A 23,992-nucleotide genomic window follows, 5' to 3' on the forward strand; every position below is an offset into this window, starting at 1 on the left:
ATACCCTCTAGACACACTGGAGTAAGGATTGCATAGTAGTAGTATGTTTGATTGTTACCTTGTTTTATATGCCTGCATTTATGCACTGTTTTAGCACCATGGTGAAACTATATCTCCTATTCACTCTTTTGGTGCTTGCAATTAATTTGCTTCTGTCTTCTGATTATCGGAGCACATGTATTCTATACAAGAATAATGCTGATTCAATTAATATATTGAAAACGTCCCTTTGTGTATTCTCTATAAACTACTCTGAGAACAAGAGCGCACAAATGACTGAGCGAAAGGGTTCTAGACCTGTTACCACAATCCCTGAGGGGTCAGGATTGTCATGTTCAGTGGTTGCCAGAAACCATTCACCACCTGTTTAGGCCAGGGGGGCTTATGGTGGTACTGTACACTAGCTGATCTCCAGGCCAACATATGCTACGGGTACATGAAATCAGTCTAGGCACCTCAACCACATTTTATGTTGACCACAAACGTGCAGATCCTGCGGATTAGGGTAAACTACAGTATACTCAGTCTGAACTGGTCGATCCACTGTGCTTCCATCTCCTTCCCAATTGTTGTCCACATGTGGCTGCTCTGACTAATGTACCACCCTAGTCTCCAATCGATGTGGAATTCACCCTCCACCTTAAAAATTAGGTCTACCATTGGTTATCCCAAAACTCAAATTTCCATATTGCAGAATTTAATGATATCTTGTTTGTTAGAAGGGAAAGGTGGATTGTTTCTTTAACAAAGAATCTGGAGATGGATTGTATTTAACCCTGGGCGTAGTTTGCGTAGTAGCGCTACGCATAGCTACGTAAAGTGCTCTTTGCACTACGCAAGCTACGCGAACTGTGTAGTGCGGTAGGGAAAATGCTGTTTGCACTGATTGCACAGTGGCGGATGCTTGTCCGCAATGTGCAATCATTGCAAACAGCATCTTGCACAGTGCAAGCGGTCGTTTTCTGCCGCTCGAGTAGATTTGTACTTGAGCAGCAGCTTTCTCAACACGGACTGGTAGTTTCTCATCGCGAGCGGTCGCGAGCATATGCGACCACCCGCAATGAGATAGCTGAACTCCCCGCGTTGAGAATCTCACCCGGAGGTTTATTTTCCACGCTCGCAATCGGCAACTTGATGTTCGTGAACGAGGAAAAAGTCTCGCCGGGATGGTGTTTTGCTCGCTCGCGGTCGCCAACTTGATGTTGAGGACCGCGAGCGAACAAAAAATGCCAGCTACGCTACGCATTTTTGCACTGTGCTACGTGCAATTCGTGTTGCGCGTAGTAGCGCGAACTACGCAAGCTCCGTGAGCGTAGCGTAGTCCTACGCCCGGAGTTAATTATATTGTTATTAACTGCAGGCACCTGAGCCTAGCCCAACGTCTCATTTTATCTAATAGTTGACCGAGCAACAGGCCTAGGTGCATTAATATAATACAGTTGGGGTGTTTTTTTTACAAACCTTTGCAGTCCAGATTGAAGTTTCTGCCGCATTGGTACGCACCATTCACTGACACAACTGATGCCCACCTGCCCCTAACAGCTGCCAATAGATTCTCTCCCTTATTAGATTTAGAGGACACCAATTGACAGTCAATTGACACTACTCTGCCTTTGAGTGCAACAAAAACTTTTAGGGCCTCTACTGATCCTTCAGAATTATCATCCCTGGGCATGGCCTGCAGTAGAGACCCTTTCATTCATCTAGTTTGCTGGGATGTTGCTGGCTATTGATAGAGCGCAACACTGCTCTTTATTTTGTAGGGGTGCATTATAATTAGGGTTAGTCCGCACCTACACATAATCAATCGTTGTATTAATATTAAGGTATTAGAACATGAATTTTAATAACATGTATGTGTAGTGTTAGATATTTTCTTCTTGTAATCAAAGTATTAAAGTAGTTGATGTACGTGTTTAGGGAAATTATATATGTGTGAATTGTATTCATGACTAAAGAATTTTCATATAAAGGCATATATAATGTGTACATGTTAATGACTGATGTATGTTTGTATTTTAAAACGTGGGCACTGTTCTTATGTTAGCTGAATTTGATAGGCCCAACTTTCGTTTCTCCCTGTTTGCCCTATACAAAAGTGTTAATTGTAGTTATGTGTCCATGGAAAAGTTTCTTTGACGCCTCTTGCAGGTGCAGGAATTCGTCCTCGTTAGCTGGAATAAAATGTTTGTTTTAGGAGTAAGGCAGACTAAGGGAGGAGAGGATGTCTTTGAACGAGCGGAGTTGATAATGAAGAAGGATTCCTTTTGTGCCTGGAAAAGCCTTGGAACCAATGTCGCTGAGAAAGAACCTGGACGTACTATTGTTTCATGGAAAGTTACTTACAAGGCGATGTTCAACTGGACGAAATAGTCATGTGATGTATTTGGGGTATGAATTTCGTCTTTTGTATTAAGGTTAGGGACAGAGCCCAGAGGGAGGTACTTCTGCCCTACCTGGAGAGGAGAGAGCATCTTAGAATGAGCTCTGTAGTTTTAAGCCACTTGACCCATTTAACGTAGGTTTCCTTAGGAAGTCTTCACATGCTGACACCTTTCAGGGGATTGCCTGGTAATGCTAAGTAGGGATGCCATGATAGAGGTAGCATAGGGACAGATAGTGTTGTGTCTATTATCCATCAATGAAGAAGAGCCTGGGTGTCGTTTCTATGATTATTTGCATATCAAATTTGGAATTAGCTATTCTGTGCATGTTAGACCATTCAAATATTATTCATAGATTCAGAAATGTATACGTGCTCATATATTTTAACAATCTCTTATTGAGGTGTTTATATGTTGAATTATTTTTGGCTTTATAAGAAAATGATATAAATTGGCTTAAGGTTCTGTGGTCCTTTGAGGTCATGGGAAATGGTAAAGTAATTGGCTAATGAAAAGGTCATCGGCATGGGGTTCCTGAGTAAACCTAGAACGTGTAACCCCGCTCCTTCACTATCGAACTAAGTTGCAGGACCAGGATTGGATTAACTAAATATCCACATTTTATATAAGAAGGACGCAACAAACTTGGTCCCTGGACAATATTGCCTGGGACGGTTTTTTAAGTTTTTCTTTTTTAGCTATTGCATTAAATGGGTATAGAGCATGGCAGAGGTTTGGGGGGGGGAGGAGGGGGAGGGGTTAGTAACTATGATTCGTATTGCACCGAAAATTTTTGATAGGCCTGGTTTTACCCACTCAAAGTGCCAACCAGTCATAGTACACAGGTATTTTAACCAACATATACGTTTTGGTCTGGGAGGACAGCCAGTTAAGGGTTGATTTCTTAAAATTTAGAAAAGGCATAGTTCAGTCTAACAAATGCACGACTTAAAGATCACATATTTACATGACGATTCATGGGGCTTAAAAGCAACACTTGGAACGAGTCTTCTGTGAGATGCATAATGTCAAGGATGTTGACGATGGCCGATACCTCACTCAATGACACAATTTGTCTCATATTTTCACACTGCCAAGAGATGTTGGAATGAGCTATCTGCCCAAAGGTTTTACCATTATTTTGTTCACTTTAGTGGTGCCTGACATTGCGTTTTTTTCACAAAATGTCATGACATTCGATGAAAATTTGATACAATTTATGCAAAAGTGTACTTTTGGTGTGAAATATTGTTGACACTATCTCACATGACTTTTTTAAGAAAGGGAATATCTGGTGTATCAAAATCCTGAAAAGAGATTAGTTTGAGCAGAAAATATCTCTTGGCGAGATATTATCGGCACAAGTGAGTCTCTCCTGGCCAAAAACAATACAAAAATGTGTAATGCTACATGTCAAAGCATTTTTTGTATATGGCAAAATTAAGAACTTTTGGCAAATTTGTCCTGAGCAATTAAAATATTGAACATGCCTATTTGACACATCAATATCAATGCTCCTCGCACACATTGATTGAATGCTCTGTCATGTCTTTTAAACATTCTGTTTAATTCATTTAATCAGGCAAATATCTGAGCTGGGGATATATGGGTTTTGGAAATGCATGCACGATTGCCACTATTGGGCTTTTGACTTGCTTCATATGCAACACTCACAGCCTATGTTCACCAGGATGCTCACCACATTACCTAAGCTTCATTGAGACTATCTGCCTGCCCCAGATACACCTCCAATTCTCTTGTGATAAGGAGACCCATGTATCCTGTGTAGCCAAGAGGAAGATTGCCCAAGTCTTTGTGAGCAAAATGGCACAAGTCATAACCGGTTGAATGTATAAAACAGTAGTATTGATATTTTTGTTGTGTGCAGTCGTGATATACCATAACAGTGTAAACCAATCTCATAAGCTTGGTAACTCGTTGTAAATGTCGCACTTGACTACTGGTGTGCCATTTGGTTGCCCATGAGTTATTTATTTACGCCAAGGTGCTCTGAATTTGATGCAGCTCGTGATTCATAGATATTGCAAGAAATGTGGGCCTCTGATGACAAATGAGGTGTGTATTTCTGCAAATTAAAAACCTCGCTTTTTTTGACGTTTCTTTACTCATTGATCATCTGTCCTTTCTCATATCATTCATTTGACTATGCTCATTTTATTTACCACCATCCGACTGGACATTAGAGTACAAGATTTAAGGTGGTATTATTGTCCAGTTGTTTAACATCACGCTTATAATCAGATGATTTGCTAGTGATATTGAACCAAAATACTCTATTGATATTCTTATAGTACTTAATGTAACTAAATGTTCCCCACTGGAATCCTTATACCTAAACATATATTTGTGTCTTAATGTTCAAGTAATTGAATGCCGAATTCTAATTTACTATATAGAGTGTCTTTAACGATATATTATTGAGATGTGATATCTAGTTAGTGTTTGATAGGAATATTACCATCTAGAGAATAATTTTAGATTTTATTGAGGCTTAAAGGTTTTACACTCTATGTAGTAAGGGGCAGATTTACGAGCCCTGTGCGCCACATTTGCGCTGCCATTGCGTCACTTCTGTGACACAGCGGCAGCGTAAACCACGCGACACGTTGCGCCCTATTTACAAGGTGACGCATCTAGGAAAATGCGTCACGTTGTAAACCCCTGTGCCACATGAAACCTGAGTCAGGTTTCTTGTCGGTGTTCTGGCGCAGGGGTGGAAAAGGATTTCACGTAGTCAATTTTCTGACGCCGCTGCGTCAAAACCTTGTGCCTGCTTGAAACAGGCATAAGGCATGACGCACCATGTTGAGGATAGGCCAGGTTGGAACAGTGCTGGAGTTGTGTGTGCCCGCGACACAACTCCAGCACTACGCCAACCTTACACCGGCAGATGCGACACGTATCTGTTTATCCTTGCGCCATGATGTGCCGCATTGTAAATGCCGCGCATCTGTGGTGGCGCAAGAGTTAACTTGCGTCACGCATCTTTCCTGGCGCATCCCTGCTGATTTGCAGGGATGCACCAGGAAACGTAAATCTGCCCCCTAAGTTTCTTAAATTTGTGTGCAAGTGAAGCCTTTCCTTAATTGCAGATTTTATGCAGATTCTACTATGAAGCTTCCAGCACCACCCGGGGCATTTTATGTCACAGCCTACCAGACTACGCAGCTTTCTGCCTTTGCTAAAGACATCTTGGCTACTTTCAGAAAGTTGACCTAGGAATGCATTCCGTCCATTGCTTGGTATTGACTTTTTGGGTTGAACCTCACTATTTCTTGCTTTCCAGTTGCTGGCTTTCTTTGCTTTAGGCTGTCCAGGTTCAATTCGTTCCCTCCCTTGCCTAAACCGTATTTACGCTATTCTTCCACAAACTTGTTTTCTGTAAGCAGGTTTTTGAAGCATGCAGGGCAGGATTTACGTATAAGCTACACAAGCTATAGCTTGGGGCCCCCACTTTCTTGGGGGCCCCCCAAAAATATTATTAGTCCCAATGCTGCACGTCCGGGATGTCCCATACTCTTCACCCAATTTTTTTAGCTCGTCTTTGCGAAGAACAAAGCGCTATTTGCCTAGGGCAGGGCAGGGTCTCCAAATCCAACCGGGCGATCGCGAGCTACCGGTAGTAGCTCGCCGACCCTCTGACAGTAGCTCGCGCTGCTATCTAATTATTGAGACGTCATATAAGGCTTTATAAGTATTGTATTTTGTAATCCTTCATTGTCTTTCAATGCTATCATCGCCCTTGCCCGCCCTCACACAAACCAGCTGCTCCGATTGGCTGAAGTGAGCTTAGCTAGGGCGGGGCGGGCTGAAGAACAAGATGTTCTTCCTCTTAGTCATGCGCCACCTGTCATTTCCGGGCTGGCACCGCGATTTGCAGCCTGAAACAGTACATCGCAGCCTGGAACCGCACTTCGCATTTGTTTTCGATCTTGGCCTCCTGGAGCAGCTGTGAGTTAAGTGGGCCCCTAATCGAGCAGTTGCAAAGTCTGTAAAATCGAGCAGTTATGAGGTAAGTGGGCCTCTAACTCAGCCGTGGCAGCATTGATAAAATCGAAGGAATGCCTGAAAGGCCCCTTGATTTTAACGTTGGCTGCCTCTGCGCTTTAGATCTGCCTTCTGTAATAGAGCGCAGGGGCAGGCAACGTTAAAATTAAAAGTCCTTTTAGGTACTGGGCATCCGATGTTAAATGCAAGTTTCTTGCCTGCACTAATCCGCTTTCACTGACTTAACCATGCTTTCATTTGCCTTTGTGTAGTAGTCGGTGAAAGCGGCTCAGTGCATGTAAGTACCTTGGATTTTAACATCGGCTGCCATGCCACCGTGCATTACATCTGCGTTAAGGAATAAAGCATGGTGGAAGCAGAGGTTAACATCAAAAGTCCTTACAGCCAGGCAATTTCCGTTAACACGGTGGCCGCCAATGTTAAATCCAAAGTGCTTGCCTGCTCTTATAGCATATATATTTTCAGTATAATAACAAATTGTGAGTTTAATATATAAACTTACAATTTGTTATTATTAAATATATATTTGAAAGAACTGCACATTAAAAAATACATATTATTTTGTTTTGATTGTATTAAATTAAGTATTAATGTATATGTTAATAGTTTTTTTTCTTCGTTAATTTAATTAATTAAACTAATATTAAAACTTGAGAGGATATTGTTAATTTTCTCTTTGCATGTTTATTTATTATCAAAATATCGCTTGCTGGTAAGCAGTGGTAATATCACAGGAAATTTTCAATGAAAAAAAAATGTCAAGCATTATATTACTTTTAAATGTAGTATGTTTATCGTTATATTAAATATTCTGCCCACAGTTTGCAAGATGTCAACCAGAAGTTATAAAAGTGGAGCTCAAAAGAGGAAAAAGAAGCAGAGAGCTGAAGAAGAGCTTAGCAAGTTAACAAAATTAGATAGTTTCTTAACAAAGAAGAAGATAGATATGGGACCTGATGAACCAAAAGCCCCTACCACAGTGAGTCAGTCACGGGATATTCACCCCATTCCTGATATAGAGCCTGGTGCATCTAGTTGTATAGAATCTACTTCAACGAATGAAGCAACAAATATTAAGATTTATAAACCAGAGAGTAGTACAAGCACAGAAGATTCAGCATCAAAAAACAAACAGAATGATGTTGGGGTATGGGGTGATTTAAGTAAAGATGAGATTTTATACTGGGTAGAAAAAGGTCCGTCAGAATGTCAGCACTCAAATGGCTCATTTGAAAAATCAAAGAAGCTTTTTGCAAACCAAGACAGATATTGCTAGAAAAGCTTGTTCTATCCCAAACGGGCTAATGGTGAAAAATATTGCAGAGAATGGTTATATTCGCCAGCTCCAATATAGAATTGTGCAGGCTGGCAAAGGAACTACTAGGTGAGGACGTGCCCCCAAAAGCGGATAAACATATAGGGCCAATTACAGGAATTTAAAGATGAGTGATATGGGGAGCATGAGTCCCCACTCTGTACCTCCGCTCTAAATAAGTAAACTACAAGAACTCTTGAGGCCAAAATGGAGAAGGACCATACTGTGATGATGGAAGAAACATGAATTAATTCAGTACTATGTAATCCGACACCTCATACCCAAGACTGTTATTCTGTGCTCCTGTTGTACAATGGTCGCCATGGCAACCAGGTGTTAGGGTACAATGTTTGTATATGTTGTTCTAAAAATCTTTAATAAAATAGGTTTGTTGAAAAAAAAGAAACATTTTTTTGACTTTATCGGATGACCAAAAATAATAAAAAACAATGAAAAAGGAATGGAAAGAAAACATTTATTGGCACTCTAAATGACTGCCACACCAGCCTGGGCACTGCAGTGGACTTCTCTTTAGGGAGATGTGCTCCTGAGATCAAAGAATATGCTAATACTAGCAGCAGAAGAGAGCCAATTGCTGAAGGCTGACCTTTTGCCCCTGGCTGTATGCTATCCTATAATAGCTATGCAGTAGCAAAATGTGAATAAGAGTTGAACAGGCCAATGTATGATGAGAGCTGACAAAGCCTGTCTATATATGTTTGTATTATTGATGTGTCCATCCGCCATATTACAAGTCCATTATAACCTATGGCACTTGCTACCTGCCTGCCAAACTCTAAATCAGGCTCTCAGTCTCAGACTAATACAACATGCTTTATTGTCTGATTTTTCTTAGTTTATAGGATCCTGTATTATCACCAAGGGTCAGAGTCTCCTATTACTTATACATGATGCATCTCAATGCCAAGAAAGAAGGACCTGAGATGATTCTGCAATAACATTATCATTCTCTGTGTGGCTTGGAGGTAGATATGATGTACATCTTCAGCTCCAGAGTGCAGTTCTGAACGTCTCTTCATCCCATTGAAGATTCTTAAGAAGTGTCCATCTGTTTAAACATAATACTTAAATTAAATGCTGTCTTGATGATCTTAACATTTCTATAAGCAAAAAACGGTATTTAATATTGAAAAATATAATCTTAAATCATTAATATTCTTGTTTATGCATGAAAATACAGTCCATTTCAACAGTAATCCATAGCTCAACAGAAAGAGCTTCTAAACACTGATCAAACATTTTGGTTTATAAACCGCCAAAAGTTTAAAGGGGCTGTGGCAGAGATGTGCAACATTATAATTACATCCTTAAAGATCTGTCAAACTGACAAAATGTTAAGCACATTTTCCTGCATGAAAAAAACGTTTTTCCTGGAGCTGTTTTCCCAAATTGCAGGTTTTGTGACTTGTCTCGACCACAAAACCCAATCTTTCAGATGCAAATATTTCATTTGAAATATTATTGAATTTATGATGCTGATGAAAGTTGACACAATTTTAGAAATATCTGCACTATGATGGCAAATGCAAACTTCTCAAATATTCCACACCCTATTTCTTTTTTATTCTCAGAATGTGTTAATTGAAAGTTGAATCTCAAATTGATAAAACACTCAGGGCCACATATACGACCACTTCATTTTGCAAGTTCCTAATTGCAACTTTTTGCAACTTTTAATTAGGAGGTCACAAAATGCAATGTACTAGTGTGTCTAAGACACTTAGCGATTCCTAATGGGGTCACAATTGACCTACCCCATCAATATTCATGAGATAGGTAATAATTTGAGACTCAGTGGGATTCATTAAAACACAGGGATAGTGGGATGCTGAGGACAACAGATCACTATGTCTGTGTTTGGTTTTAAAAACAGCAACTTTTGAAAAAATTAAGCCTATTTTCCTAAAAGAAAAACAGGATGCATTTCAAAAAGAAAAATTAAACGTTTCAGTTTAATTTTTTAAGAGTACGTGGTGGTCCGTGGGACCATTGCCTGCTCTTTAAAAACATTTTCACAACCAGCGAAACCGGGAATTTTGCTGTGGAGTCAAACAGCTCTACAGCGAAATTCACGGCGCTCCCCTCAAGGATACCTACACAAAATATTTGTATATTAGACTGTCATTGACTGTTAGGATATCCTGAATCTGTACAATTTTAGTTACTTGGCCGCCATTGCGCCTTCCACAGTCGCTGTACATACCACCTCACGTTGTCTCTTGCGCCGTCACAATCCTTCACGAGCACTTGTGCACAGTATCCAACAGGTTACATGCCATTTAAAGTAATGCAGCACAACCCTTCTGTTTGATCATATCAATTGAATATGTCAAATATGTGAATATACCATTTTTGTTTGCAACATACTTGGTTTCCTTCCTCCCTTTTTTTCCCTCCTCAGGATTTATCCTTTAGTAACCTTTGGTACTAATTATATTGTCCCTCTATTGACACCCCTTGAGACGTTGTTGTATGTGACATTTATAATCAGTAAAGCAGGATGTATGGTATGTAAAAGTAGGACATGTAGAAATGTAATGTTTTACATATCCTCACAATGAAAAAGCTCCAAAAGCTAATTTAGCGGTAGCAAACTTGACTGGTCCATAGAAAAGAACTGGATTAGATTATAAAATTATAAAATGTAATAATGCTAATTTCAGTTAGAAAACAGTTAAAAATACAAATTAAATACTCATTTTAATTGTTATTCAAAATCCAATTTCATTGTAAAATAACTAATAAGAAAAAGGTTCTTTTAGAAAGTTAAGTTTTCCCATCCTAAACCTTCTGGAGACCCATTTGCATGAGCTCTAAATGTCACTTGGCAGCCGAATAGCCTCCTTGATAAGGTGTGAAAACTCCTCCCAGTGCAGAACAAATGCCATAGGCGCGGCCATGGGTTTCTCTTCCTCTGGCTGAATGACCATCTAGGCTGTGCCCAGGAAATTGATTATCTTCCAGGCCTACAGTTTCACCAGCCGCGGTCAGTAGTAGGAGTTTCTGCAGGGCGGTGACGTGGGGAGGGGAAGGGTGGGGGTAGTAATGTATGGATTATGGACCTTAACAGTTAAGTAAACATATAAATAAATAAAACGAATTTCGTTGCGCACACTGCATCGCATTTGGTGATGCAGTGCTCGCAACGAAATTCGTTTTATTTATTTTTATGTTTACTTACCTGTTAAGGTCCATAATCCATACATTACTACCCCCCACCCTGCCCCTCCCCCTCCCCACGTCACCGCCCTGCAGAAACTCCTACTACCGACAGCGGCTGCGTGTCACAGGCAAAGGTACGTTGACACCTTAGCGGGACCTTTCTTTGTTCCCTGTGGCAAGCACCACTCTCAGCAGGAGAAGAGCTGCCCCCAGAACAAGTTTGCAGTGACACAAGAGGAGGGGTTGCTCATTACTCTTGCCACACCTCTGTGTTGGGCAGTGAGGCTCTGCACAAAGGAAGAAGGATTCTACCATGTCATATTTATGTAGAGAGGTGTGGTGTGGGATTGGTTACTGTAGGGCAAACAGTAACTGCTGCATAACTCTGTAGGTTTACCTCAGAGAACGTTTTCCTTATTGATCAGGAAGTAGCCACAAGCCTTCCCCACCCACAAGTTAGTGCCAGGTATAATTCTTGCACACATAGGCACCTTCTTCAGAACACTACTGGATCTGGGAAGACGGACAGCATCTGCTGTTGACATTTGTGAGGAGACCTGAAGGGCTGAACCTGCTCCCACTTGTACCCAAGATAAATAAATGAATTCAAATGAACTCTGTTAAACTACATGGCTACAAAAAGATGCAAGAAACGAATTGTTCTGAAGAGCCCAGCTAACAAGTTCCTACTCCTACTGGACCTGCGTAGGACCCTACTTGAGGCTTCTGCTGGAGTGAGGCATGACCTTCAAGTGCTGTTCCTGAGGTCCAGCAACCCTTAGCTGTGGAAATATGTAATTCTCCTAACATCTTGAAAATCCTGGGATTTTGAGGATGGGGCAAACCAGTGAAGTCAATCTGATGAAGATGCATTGCTTCTAAGTCAAAGATTCAGGTTGCTCTGGCTCAAGCATTTCCACAGTGGCAAATGTTTCAATAGGACATTACAGTGAAGGTCTCTGGCTTCATGGAACTCTGCCTAACTACAGGTTGCAGCCTTTCCCCACTAGAGGAATAGGAGCTGCAAAAAAGTGACTAAGTAAGATGTAGAAATTTTCACCGGGCAAAGGTGACAAAAGTATCTGGCCAGCAAGGAACCTCTTTGGGGGGAAATTTTCAATTTCTCCTTCTCAGGGCTTCTCGCCATAACACAACAGGGCCTTCTCCAATGGCTATCCTGCCTTGTAGAGCCATTCTCGACCACAGGCTGTTGCCTTGCCCCGCTGAGGATAGCTAACTTCCATTTCAGAGACTGAGCCAGAAGTTAAGCCTTCTGATTGCATGAATCCTGTTTTTTGTAGCTGACCTACACACCATTGCAGTCAAGCTTAAAACATGCCTTGGTCCAGGTCAAATGTAAACAGATGACCGTGCTTGGTTTTTGCAGTATTTTATTTTAACATTTATAGATTTATGTCTCCTGTTCCCCGTATTGGATTTTTGTCATTTTGATATCAACCTGTTCATTATATTTTTCTCTATTTTTATAAATTGGAGTTGGGGTTTTATTGAGTTGTGTGTTTGATTATTTAACTGTTTGTTGCCTCTAAATACTTTACACCTTCTCTTAAATTAAGCTGTTTACTCTGTTTCATTGCTACCAGGGGGTGAGTACAAGTTTAAATTACTGAAACATTTACTGAACCATACTGCCATTATTACTTGTGGTAGAATGCCAACCACCCCAATTAATAATCCACATTCTCACGCCACCTCATTTAGAGATAAAAAAAAAGTCAGTACTATCAGCGCTACTTGTATAAAAGATCATGCATGAGGATTAGAATAGCTTTATACCATGTAGATTGATGGTTGCCATACAAGGTGTCTGGTCCAGGCTATTGATTTTTTCTATCAATGAGTCAAAAGTGGCTACATTGATGCTGAGAAGATCTATAATTTAGTGAATGGGCAGGCATTAGCTGTTACTTTGGTAACATTTGGTTTTCCTTGGAAATTCTTAACAATGCTTCAGAACATAATACGGTTACTAAAGCTAGTATAGTGATTGGCTCAAAGGAGAGAGACTCAGTAACAATCAAAAGAGGCAGCCATCAGGGTTGCCCAATGACCCCAATCCTATTTACTTTCTATATCAAAGCTGTAGTGGCTAAGCGTCACACTAGGCCTTCAGTAGCCCCACCATGAGAGGGGTTGGAGAAAATAAAACTGTTTGCAGATGATATCATCTTGTATTTATAAGCAGTGGTAGGTGGAAAATTCCGTTCCTCCTTCGGACTTGGTGGAATTTTAGAAAATCAGCAGTATTCTTGCGGAGTTCTGGTCAAATTCTACCAATCACTGCATGATGGCATTTTTTCTCATGTGCAGCTCTAGAATAGTAAGTTGGTGAACGCAGTCAAGATTTGGTGTCCCCTAGCGCAATTTCTGGTCGCTAGGAGAACACTGGGTGCGATTTTTCTACGCGGACGGTCGTGACTGTTCACGATCAGAATGATGACGCTTAAGTAGGAAATCTACTCAAGCAGCAGCAAAATTAACTCAAGTAGCTGCACCCTCTGGAGTGGTGCTGTTAACTCTTGTTCATGCCATTGGTGGAACTTTGTGGAACTTGCTGAGTTTTTATGTAACTCTGCGGAATTCCGTGGATTAAAATTCCGGGAGGTCCGCCCACCTCTATTTAAAAGTCAATAAAGGTAATATCCAAGGAGAATTGGATGAAATCCAGGAACTGAGGGGGCTATAAAATTATTCACTCAAAACCAGAGGTTTTATTGTTCAAAGTGGAAACAAGTGATTTTCTTCAACATCTTCAGCAACTAGTTCGTATTTGGGGATTTTTGCAACTTCTAACTTTGCAGATTTGTTCATCTTAATTATGTTGCCATGCTGGAAAAAGTGAAGGATTTATTGAATAAATGGACCATGCTTCCAATATCATCAATTGGTCACATTTCTTTAAGTGAAATGTTAGTTTTACCATTATATGTATTTATTTTTTCAAATGTCCCAATTAAAGTCATAAGCCTTTGTTTTAAAGAAGTTGACTAACTCTTTTTGGTCCTAGGGTCTAATTTCCAGTTTCACACTTAAATAAGCACTGGGGGATTGGATTAACCCCACTTTAAGGACTACTTTCAGGCATAATTTTGAGATAATATTGTGCAAATTATCCATGAAATTGAATACATCTAATTTGCTCGTTGTACTTTGTACGTTTATTTTATTAAGAGCATACTCTTCAACCCAATGGATAAGATTTATGGCAATGGAACAATGCTATTTGTCATTTTTTAGTAAAGGGTACTTAAAAGGCAATATTAGATACGTTTAGAAGCATTTTTTTTGTGGTAGGTTACAATTTGACCCCTGATCACTTCAATTAGGTTGAAGATGGCATTTGTCAACAATGTATTTATTTTATCAATGCAGATTAGAGAATCGGAATGTTTAATAATTAATGTAATTGGCCTGTTGATCTGTTTACTTGTTTAACTTTCATTGGTCACGAAAAAGATTATTAAAATAAATTAATAAATAAATGTAGAGGACCATTCACTTACGAGCAGTAGAAGAACAATTAATCTATTAAATGAAATGTTAATCATAGAATTGCAGTATATTTAAAAAGAAGAAAAAGTGTATGGTTCTGGAAGGGGTCAGACAGTGAAAAGAAACTCAGTGTGTTGTGTGTGTACTAAAAAAAAAAAAAATTCAAATTATCAAAGAGGAATCATACTAGTCTAGATGCATTAATAGTCCAAGTCGTTTCTACTCTGAGTTTAGAGAAGGGTCATCATCATGACTCATGATCTCGAGCAGAGACAAATTTGGACCCACTCACTGATGAATATAGCATCAGCCAGTGCAATTTGTAGACATTAAACTGGGAAAGAAAAGTAAGCAAAAAAAGGTCTTGACCGTGAATAACCTAATATGCACTTGAAAAAAATTGAGAAACACCATCCATCCCCATTTTAACACAAATAAAAAAGTGGCATTCATAAACACTTTTCATTTAGGTACATTTCCCTGGCAGGGTATTGGTCATGTCCTTTGAATAGTCCAATCAGGAAGGACCATCTCTCGACTTGGGAGCACATAAGGAAAGCAGCAAGGTAACAAGTTCACTGTTCTATTGATGTAAACAAACATGGAGGAGGGGAGAAATGGACAAACAAACACACCCACAGTTGCCAGGACTGCCAATCCAAACATGCAGTAGTGGGCGTTGACAAAAAGCCTTTTCTCATACACACAATATCTTCAAAGCAAATATCCGTGATCACTTTCCACTATGAAAACAGTGACGAAGGAGCTTACTGCCTGCCATGTCTTTGTTAGCTTTTCTTCCACTCGATCCAGTAATGCACTGTAAGCCCCTCGCCTCCTTCGATGTCTCTGTACAAACAAAAGAATGACTGCGATTCACAAATGAAGATGTCTGCACAAGACTTTAATGTAATACTCATACAACAAATAAGCATTAGCATGAACCCCGCTGCTTAGTCATGACATTAATGTGTGTTCAGGTTAAAGTGACAGTAAGCAGGTTCTTAAGATTTCTGAGCACGTGACTTAGATTGAATGTTGCTCAAACATCAAACTGAATTGCTTCTACGCATTGTTATTTATTGCATCAAAATTTTAGGGTTATGATCAATGTAAGATTGAAAATAGTGGGCATTTAAATCCTAAGCAGCAATGCGCACCTTCCCGTACATGCCCGCCAGAGGAGTATCAAAGTATTAACCCATATGTGAGTGTAAAGTTAATTTTTGTCAGGCATGTGTGATTTAAGTCAGGTGAATCATGTTTGCCTATTTTTTTCCATTTTAAGCTCTTAGTGGTAGAGTCACAGATTTCCGCCTCCACTGTGGAGATCTCCGCCAACAGGTTTATATTTGAAATCTAGCCAAAGGTACTAGTAGTACTTTTACTGCCATTATTTCATTCATAAGAGAATCTATCTCTTCATTTAGGAGGGTGCCGCCTTTTAAATCCTAATACTGAGTGGGTATTTGCCGCCTTTTAAATTCTTATTCCTTATGTACAAAAATCTGCAGGATACTGTCCAGTTGTGTATGGTACACTCTTCAGGAGCACACTGTATTCCAGGAGGAGTGAATACTCATTTCAGATAAATTTTATAACTGTACTATGAGGCTGAAAAGAAAAACAAAGCAGATTTTCAGAGCAAATGTGTCTTGCATACATGTTCATAGAGCCTTTTGTGTAGATACATTGGGCCCGATTCACAGAATGAACTTAAGACTCAATCCTAAATTTACTACTATTTTGGTATTCACAGAATGCACTTACTACTTTTGGCATTCACAGAATAAACTTACTACTTTTGGTATTCACAGAAGTTAGGATTTTGTCTTAAGTCTGTCTTAAGTCTGTCTTAAGTCCGTCCTAAGACAAACTTAAGACAAAATCCTAACTTCTGTGAATACCAAAAGTAGTAAGTTCATTCTGTGAATGCCAAAAGTAGTAAGTGCATTCTATGAATACCAAAATAGTAGTAAGTTTAGGATTGAGTCTTAAGTACATTCTGTGAATCGGGCCCATTATGTGGCCACATAAAATACAGGAGAATATTTCTTCAGCCAGACCAAAGCCTCAATTTAAGAAAATAAAATTGTCCATTATATTTAGTTTTGTTTGGAATACAGCACAGTCAGAATAGCAGTATGAGGTAGGTTACTAAGCACTTTGGGTGTACCCCTTCAATTTCAATTGACCTGTGTTAACACCTTCTTAGTTTCCCTCATTCTTACATTCTTCCCATGGTCTTCAAATCTAGCATTTTAAAAAATGGTCCTGTAGGAATCTCACACTCCCACGAGAAGGAATTTGACCTAATATGTATTAATATATGGAAAGATATGCCCCCTGAATGACAAACTGACAGGTGGCTGTAAATATAATTATTAAAACTATCTTCCAGTGGATCATGTATGAAATGATTATAAACAAATCTCTGGCAAAGTTTTTCTAAATATTTGTCAAGCACTATTATTTTTTCTAAAGGCAACAGCATCATCGTTTTTCTTTCACATGTTTACTTCATCATCCTCATTTCTGGTTTATCTATAATGAGGCACTTCTAACTATAAAGTAGTTCGAACTTTCAAAAGGTCTGTGAGTTGACAGAATACGGATATATTGCATTTTTCTATGAATTAATATTTGCATCGAGATTGTGCATTAATTCCACTAACAGAAGATGCAGAAATGAAAGACAAAGGAACCGTTTTTCAAAAGCATTTATGAGTATGGAAAGCAGAACTATAGGCCCCCTTTCTAAGATGTAATCATGCATTAAAGTGGATTTCTGGCTGTACCTGGGGTGCAACACAATGCAGTCTATAGGCCTATGTTAAAAACAAGGGAGTGTATTGGGTAAGGGTTTGTATGATGACATCCACAGTAATAATTTCATAATCCTACAATGTAGCGCAGTTCCAGGCAATAAATGGTACTCAGTGCAGTGTGAGCAGTAAAAATACTCTGGGCCTTAGTTACAAAGAATTATCGTAGCGCGGTGCCGCAAGCCATTCGGCTGCACCGTGATGCATTAATTCCAAAGCACAGGGATGGGTAATATCTAAAATGATATGACGGATCCCTCTGCTCTCCCCTGTGCTAGCGCACAATTAGTTGCCATGCGCTGACGCAGGCACCCTTGCACCACGGTGCAAGGGTGTCTGTGTTACAGGGATGATTGTTTATGTGCAGGAAGTAAACAATCTGAAATGGTGTTTTTCAACTTCTATGTGTGCTGGAATTTGCCGCCGGTGAATCACAGAAAGTGAAACACTGGCGGTGCAAGGGGATTATAAATAAGCCCCTGTAGGTTTAGTGAAGTGCAGTTGGTTAATGTCATAAGAAAACTCTTAAATATGCTTAAATATGGTGTGTCAGAGTCCATAGGATTTAGCTCAGTGAAGAGAGTGAGTGTCTCCATGCTGCCAGCATCCATAGGCAGAAGGGTAGTCTGGTGAGTTAAACCGTTCCGTGTGCGCATCGGGCTACGGCCGACGCGAGCACTACCTCGCGGGTGATGTGAACGACCGTTGGCCGACGGAGCCCCGCCCACTCTGTAGAACGCCCGCACCGCAGTGGAATGTCCGCCGCGGTAAACGGGCTAATGTTGTACGGTGCATAGCAAAGGATTAGTGCTCACTGGATGCAATGCAGTTTGGTAAATTACTGTTCACTGCATAAGTGTGGCGGACAAGTAACTTTAGTTAGTATGGGCATCATTAAGAGTTCCCTGGAGAATCTGCTGGTATCTCGACGCCCACCCCGGAGTTACATGTAACAGAGATAGCAGTAAATCCAGGGCAGCAGAGTTACCAAACATTTACGAGTGTGAAATTGAAGACCCCCTTAGAAATACAGAAGTAGTAATTCTGCTTCCGATTGCCTTTAGAATTCTTAATCTCATTCAGTGTTTTTCACCCAGAGACTTCACCTGCTTAGAAAAGATGTTATCCATGGGACAAAAATAACAAGTGTATAGTTCTATTGTACATCTGTGGACCTTGTCATCATTTTGTTTGGGTTTATAATCCTACTGCTTCATTGGAATTAAAGAGCAACTCATAGTATATGAGTCTATGTAAGATACTCAATTGGACCAGAAAGAACCTGGCCCTGATAGCCATTTCCCTTGGGCTTTGTATGGCCGTCATCATCATGAATGTCACCCAGGTCTTCTGACCATTTTTCACATAAGTGTACTAGTATATCAGGGGAGTTATTAAGTAACTTCCTATAGATCAGAGAGATACCCTTGTTTGGCATGGGATCTGCCAATAGTCTGTCTTCCAGAGGAGACAAATCTGTCAAGGCCTCCCCCTCTTGTAGGTGACGCCTTACCAAGTGGCCCAGCTGCAAATATTTGTAGCATTCAGTTTCGTTCACGTCAAATAGTATTAGAGCCTGTCCCCTCCATACATCCCCAAGGTATTCTATTCCAATTAGCTCCCATCTTGAGAAGCTCTTTAGGCCCCCAGTCCTTTCAGTAAGTCGCTATGTCATAGTGGGATCTGGTTTGTTAACTTACCTGGCCATCGCTTCTCTCCAGGCCCTGACTACTTGTGTAGTAATGCCTATCTTCATGATATATGGGCTCCTGTTGATCTGTGAAGACCCAATCATTGAGTACTAGTAATTGTATCACCCAGTAGTAGAGCCGGGCATCTGGGACCCCAAGCCTACCTTCATACACTCCCCTTTGCAGTTTACACAGTGCAATCCTAGGGGTGGAGCCCTGCCAGAGTAGCGTACGTATTTCCTGGTCTATATACTGATATTTTGTCATCCGGACGCAGAATTGAGTGTTCTGCCAAATGTACAATAATGGCGGAAGGGCCATCATTTAGTAAAGGAACGCCCTGCCCATCAGCTTGTATAGTAAGTGTCGCCAGTGGGACACATCACCTTGCAGTCTCTCCAACTGCGGGAGCTCATTAAGGCATACAGATTCTTGAGAATCACAGGTGATGTTGATACCCAAATACTTGAACCCATCCTGCACAACTGGGGTCTCACAATCTGATGGGAGCTGGGGCATTCCCCCTGCCAGCTGGAAGACCACTGATTTGGACCAGTTTATACAATAGCCTGAATGTTCACCAAACTCCTCAAATATTTGTAACAATCGGTTGACGGATCGATACGGTTGTGTCACATAGAGGAGAATATTGTCTGCATAGAGTTATATGAGTTCTTCTCAGCCACCGATCATCGGCAACCCTGTTATCAGTGGGTCCTGGCGCACCCATGCCACCAACGGTTCAAGGGCCAGCGCAAAAATCCTTGGAAACAGGGTCCAGCCCTGATGCTCACCCCTGTGAAGAGGAAATGTCCCAGAGCCCACTCCATTGACTCGGACTCGTGCCAGTGGGGCCTTAAATAGTAGCCTAACCCACCCACAGTAATGGGGCCAATACCCATTCCCGTCAACACTGCAAAAATATGGCCTCATGAGATGCTGTCAAAAACCAGCCCAATATCGAGGCCCAGCAGGGCGACCCATTCTGAGAAGGGTGGCTCAGTCCGGCTCAACACCCTGTAAAAGCACCTGGGGCCTCATTTATGAGGCCTTGCGTCAGTTTTGCGCTGCTGATGCGTCACTTTTTGTGACGCATCGGCGGCGTAAAACATGCGACTTGTTGCGCCATATTTAAAAAGTGACGCATCTAGGTAGATGTGTCACTTTTTAAACCCCTGCGCTACATTATACCTGCGTCAGGTATAATGTATGCAGAGGGGGCGTTCACCCGCAAAAAGCCTCGTAATAGTGACGCAGTGAAATCTATGAGATTTCACTGCGTCACTTTTAGGACGCTGTTGCGTCAAAATCTTGCGCCTGCCTCACAGCAGGCGTAAGACTGACGCAAGCCCTTTCACATGGGGCTTTCCCCATGTGAAAGGAAGCATTGCTGGAGTTGCGTCACTTTTGTGACACACTCCAGCAATGCGTCACTTTTGCGCCTACAGATACGTCAGAAATACTGACGTATCTGTAACTCCTTGTGACATGATGCGTCATATTATAAATATGACGCATCAATCATGTCGCAAGGAGGGCGCAGTGAAAAGTGACGCATCGCTGTTTTCACGCAGCGATGCGTCACTTTTCATAAATGAGGCCCCTGAAGTTTAGACGGGTATTGCAATGAGGCATGAAGCCCGACTGATCCGGGTGTGTTAATGTTGTTATCACTCCTCGCAGTCTATTAGTCAGTGCCTTAGCAAGCGCCTTTGCCTCTACATTGAGGAGGGAGATTGGTCTATAGGAGCTGCACCCTGATGGTGGTTTCCCCACCTTATGGAGAACAATAATAGTAGCAAGTTGCTGATCTCTCAGCAATCATCCCTCCTCACGGGCCTTTCGAAACATGTCTTACATAGGCAGATGCATCAAAGAAAATACCGGGAGCAAACGGCCAGATTCTCAGAATCTGGCCGTTTGCTCCCGGTATTTTTGCATTTGGGATGCATCATCCCAAATGCAGAAATCGCAATTTAAGGAATCTCTAAATAGCGATTCCTTAAATTGCTCTTGCATTTAAGGAATCCCAAAATGAGATTCCTTAAATGCAATGCATGAAACCCAAAAAAATAGCGAATTCGCTAATAGGGGGAGCAAATTACCATGAAGTTGAACTTCGTGGTAATTTGCTAAAACTTTGAAAAATGCACTTTTGTGCATTATTCAAAGTTACATGTTGCGCACACACATGCCCTTAGGGCATGTGTGTGTGTAACATTTGTGCACAGGTCCATTTCAGGGGTGCAACAGGGTGTCCTTTGGACACCCTGGCACCCTTGAAATAGCGGAACATTAGCGATTCGGTAATAGCTAATCGCTAATAAGGAATGGCTTTCCCATTCATTCCTATGGGCCTTTAGGCCCATAGGAATGAATGGGAAAGCCATTCCTTATTAGCGATTAGCTATTACCGAATCGCTAATAAGGAATCTTAAGGAATCGCTAATAACATTGCGATTCCTACATGCATCCCGTTTTGTGAGTCTTTAATAGCGATTCCTTAAAATTCGCTATTAAGGACTCGCAAAACATAACTTTGATGCATCTGCCAGACAGTGGTTTAGTCACCCCAGCCACATAGATTCTCTATGGTTCCAAGGGAAGGCCATTGGGGCCCACCGCTTTCCCAGACTGCAATCCTCGAATGGCTGCCACAACCTCCTCCTTAGTCAGTCTGCTTCCAGTCCATTTTAATCTTCCTGCAAAAATACCTGTAGATCAATATCTAGCAGGTAAGTGGTGTAGTCTAAGTTGACCCTTGATGCTGTGGTGGAAATATTGTAACTCGTAATAGACCGCAAATGCCTCAGCTATTGACGCACAATATTGATGGGCACCTCAAATACCCAGGTCATGTCTCAGTCGCTCCTGTCCAGACAGATCGACAGTCTGCCGGCTTTGTCGCCTATGTCGAAAAGGCACTTTTGTGTCACCAATTCAGAGCTGCGGGCTCTATTCTCGGCAAGGGCACGAATAGCATCTTGTTTCAACCTAAGTCGTTGATCCAAACTTTCTGACCAATCGGTTATGGCCTTTTCCTCGAGCGCTAACACTTCTTTCTCAATGTTGTTATATTCCAGTTTTGGTCTTTCTTTATCCCTCCTATAAGGGCCAGAACCTGATTCCGAAGCACTGTCTTATAGGCTTTCCAGAGTGTGCAAGGGGAGGCCACTTAGCCCTGGTTTTCTTGAAAGTAAAAGTTGTCCTGTTTCTAATTTTATCTTTAATTCCCTTATCCTGAAGATTCCAGGTGTAAATTCTGGGGAACAGTGGGGCAGTACTTGAAGGGCCCTGCAGGTGTACCCCAACGGGGGAATGGTCAGATATACCTCTTGCATAAATTGTCGATTTCCAAAACAGACCGGCATTCAAGGCATGGATGAAAAGATAATCAAGTCAGTAAAAACTGGTGTGTGCGAAGGAAAAATAAGTGTTTTGATTAGATGAGGGGTTGTTTAGTCTCCACAGGTCTATGAGCCCCATCACTTCCACAAAAGAGGACAGTAGGCCCCCTTCCCCACCCGTCACCACTCCACTAACCTTGTCAAGAGTAGGATTCATGACCTTATTGACATCTCCCCCCAATATCAACGTTTCAACCGGTATGGCCAGAAGAAGAGTGCCTATGGCTAGCAGGGTGCCTGCATGAAGATGCAGTGGGATATAAGAGGAGCAGAGGTTCATCGTCCCACCTTTCCATGTCCTCGTACCACCACATATCTACCTTGTGGGTCATTCCAAGAACGATGCACTGTGAAGGAGACAGACTTTTTGAGCAATATACCCACTCCTCGTGAATCTGTGGTGTAGCCTCAATGGACTATTAATATGTTGCCAAATCTATCTAGGGCCTTATAGCATGTGCATTTAAGAAGTGTCTCTTGAAGTAAAATCACATCTAGAGCCTGCCACATTGATACTGAGGAACCAGGTTGCACTTGATCTTGTGACCCAGGCCATTAACATTCCATGTCCATATATTCAGATCTTTATGAGTGTGTTGCGGCATTAGGAAATATGTGATACAAACACTAGAACCTTCCCTAACAGAAGCCTCTTAGTGCTGATCAGGGCAACCAGAGTCCCAAACCACCAGCGCTCTTCTCCCGTACCACCCCTCTGTAACTGCCTGTATTGATCCATCATGAAGACAATTGAAACCCAAACAAGCAAAACATAGCATAATAAATCCCCTAACTCCCCCCTCCCTGCTACCCTGCCTTTTGAGCCTGGGCATGTCCACCATCCCCAACTTGCAGAGTGCCTGTCGCCCATTCCATACATAGGTAAATAGGAGAGGGCAGCACACACCAATCTGAAACATGTATGAGTTAACAGGAATATATGGTAGTCCCTCTTCATAAGACCTTTCGAGGTGACCTGATGAACAGTGCCAGTTTTGGAGATCATTCCAGCAAGGGCACTACAGAGTTTGCCAACTCAATCAACACAAGAACCAGGTGTGAGATGGGTACCAAGTGGTCAATGAATATACTAAGTCACAGAGTACATGTCAGCAAAGACATGTGTTCACCATACGATCTGGTGATAAACACTCTTCAGCGGAGTCATGTCGTTGTGATATTGCCTCAGGCCCCAGGTGACAAGTCCCTCTAGCTCTGTTCCCTTTCCGAAATGCAGGACGCCAACCCTCAACCCAGTTTCAGGCTTCATCAATGAAACATAGCTTGGCTGGGTACAGCATCATATATTTGATGTTCTTTTCGTGTAGGGCTTTTTTCACTGCCTTGAAGCTTCACCTTTGTCTCTGTACCTGCAAAATAAAATTCGGGAAAACCTGATTGTCACGTTCTTGATACAGAGATTTCTGTATGATCATGGTGCCTGAAGAATTACGTCACAATCTCTGTAGTTAAATATCCTGGCAATTATAGTGCGTGGTGGGGCGCCTGGCCTCAATCGCAGGCCCAATGCTCTATGCACCCATTCAATAGAGAAACATTTAGACAGTCTTTTCTGGTGGAGCTTATTGAGAATCAAATCTTCAAGGAACAGGTCTACACTGGGTCCCTCAGTCCCTTCAGGGGC

General features: G+C 41.4%; 1 protein-coding gene across 1 annotated transcript in view; it reads right to left on the minus strand.

Moving 5' to 3' along the window:
- Positions 1–7,091: 7,091 nt before the first annotated feature.
- C10H7orf78 (chromosome 10 C7orf78 homolog) overlaps positions 7,092–23,992 on the minus strand; it is a 117,477-nt gene continuing 100,576 nt past the window's right edge. Inside the window, exons 5-6 of the mRNA XM_086940007.1 lie at positions 15,196–15,273; positions 7,092–8,797 (exon numbers count right to left, since the gene is read on the minus strand). Of these exons, the coding sequence (XP_086796133.1) occupies positions 8,783–8,797; positions 15,196–15,273 (93 nt within the window). The 3' untranslated portion in view covers positions 7,092–8,782. The remainder of the gene's footprint in view (positions 8,798–15,195; positions 15,274–23,992) is intronic.

Source organism: Lissotriton vulgaris, chromosome 10 (assembly GCF_964263255.1).
Source record: "Lissotriton vulgaris chromosome 10, aLisVul1.2, whole genome shotgun sequence".
NCBI classification, from domain to species: Eukaryota; Metazoa; Chordata; class Amphibia; order Caudata; family Salamandridae; genus Lissotriton; species Lissotriton vulgaris.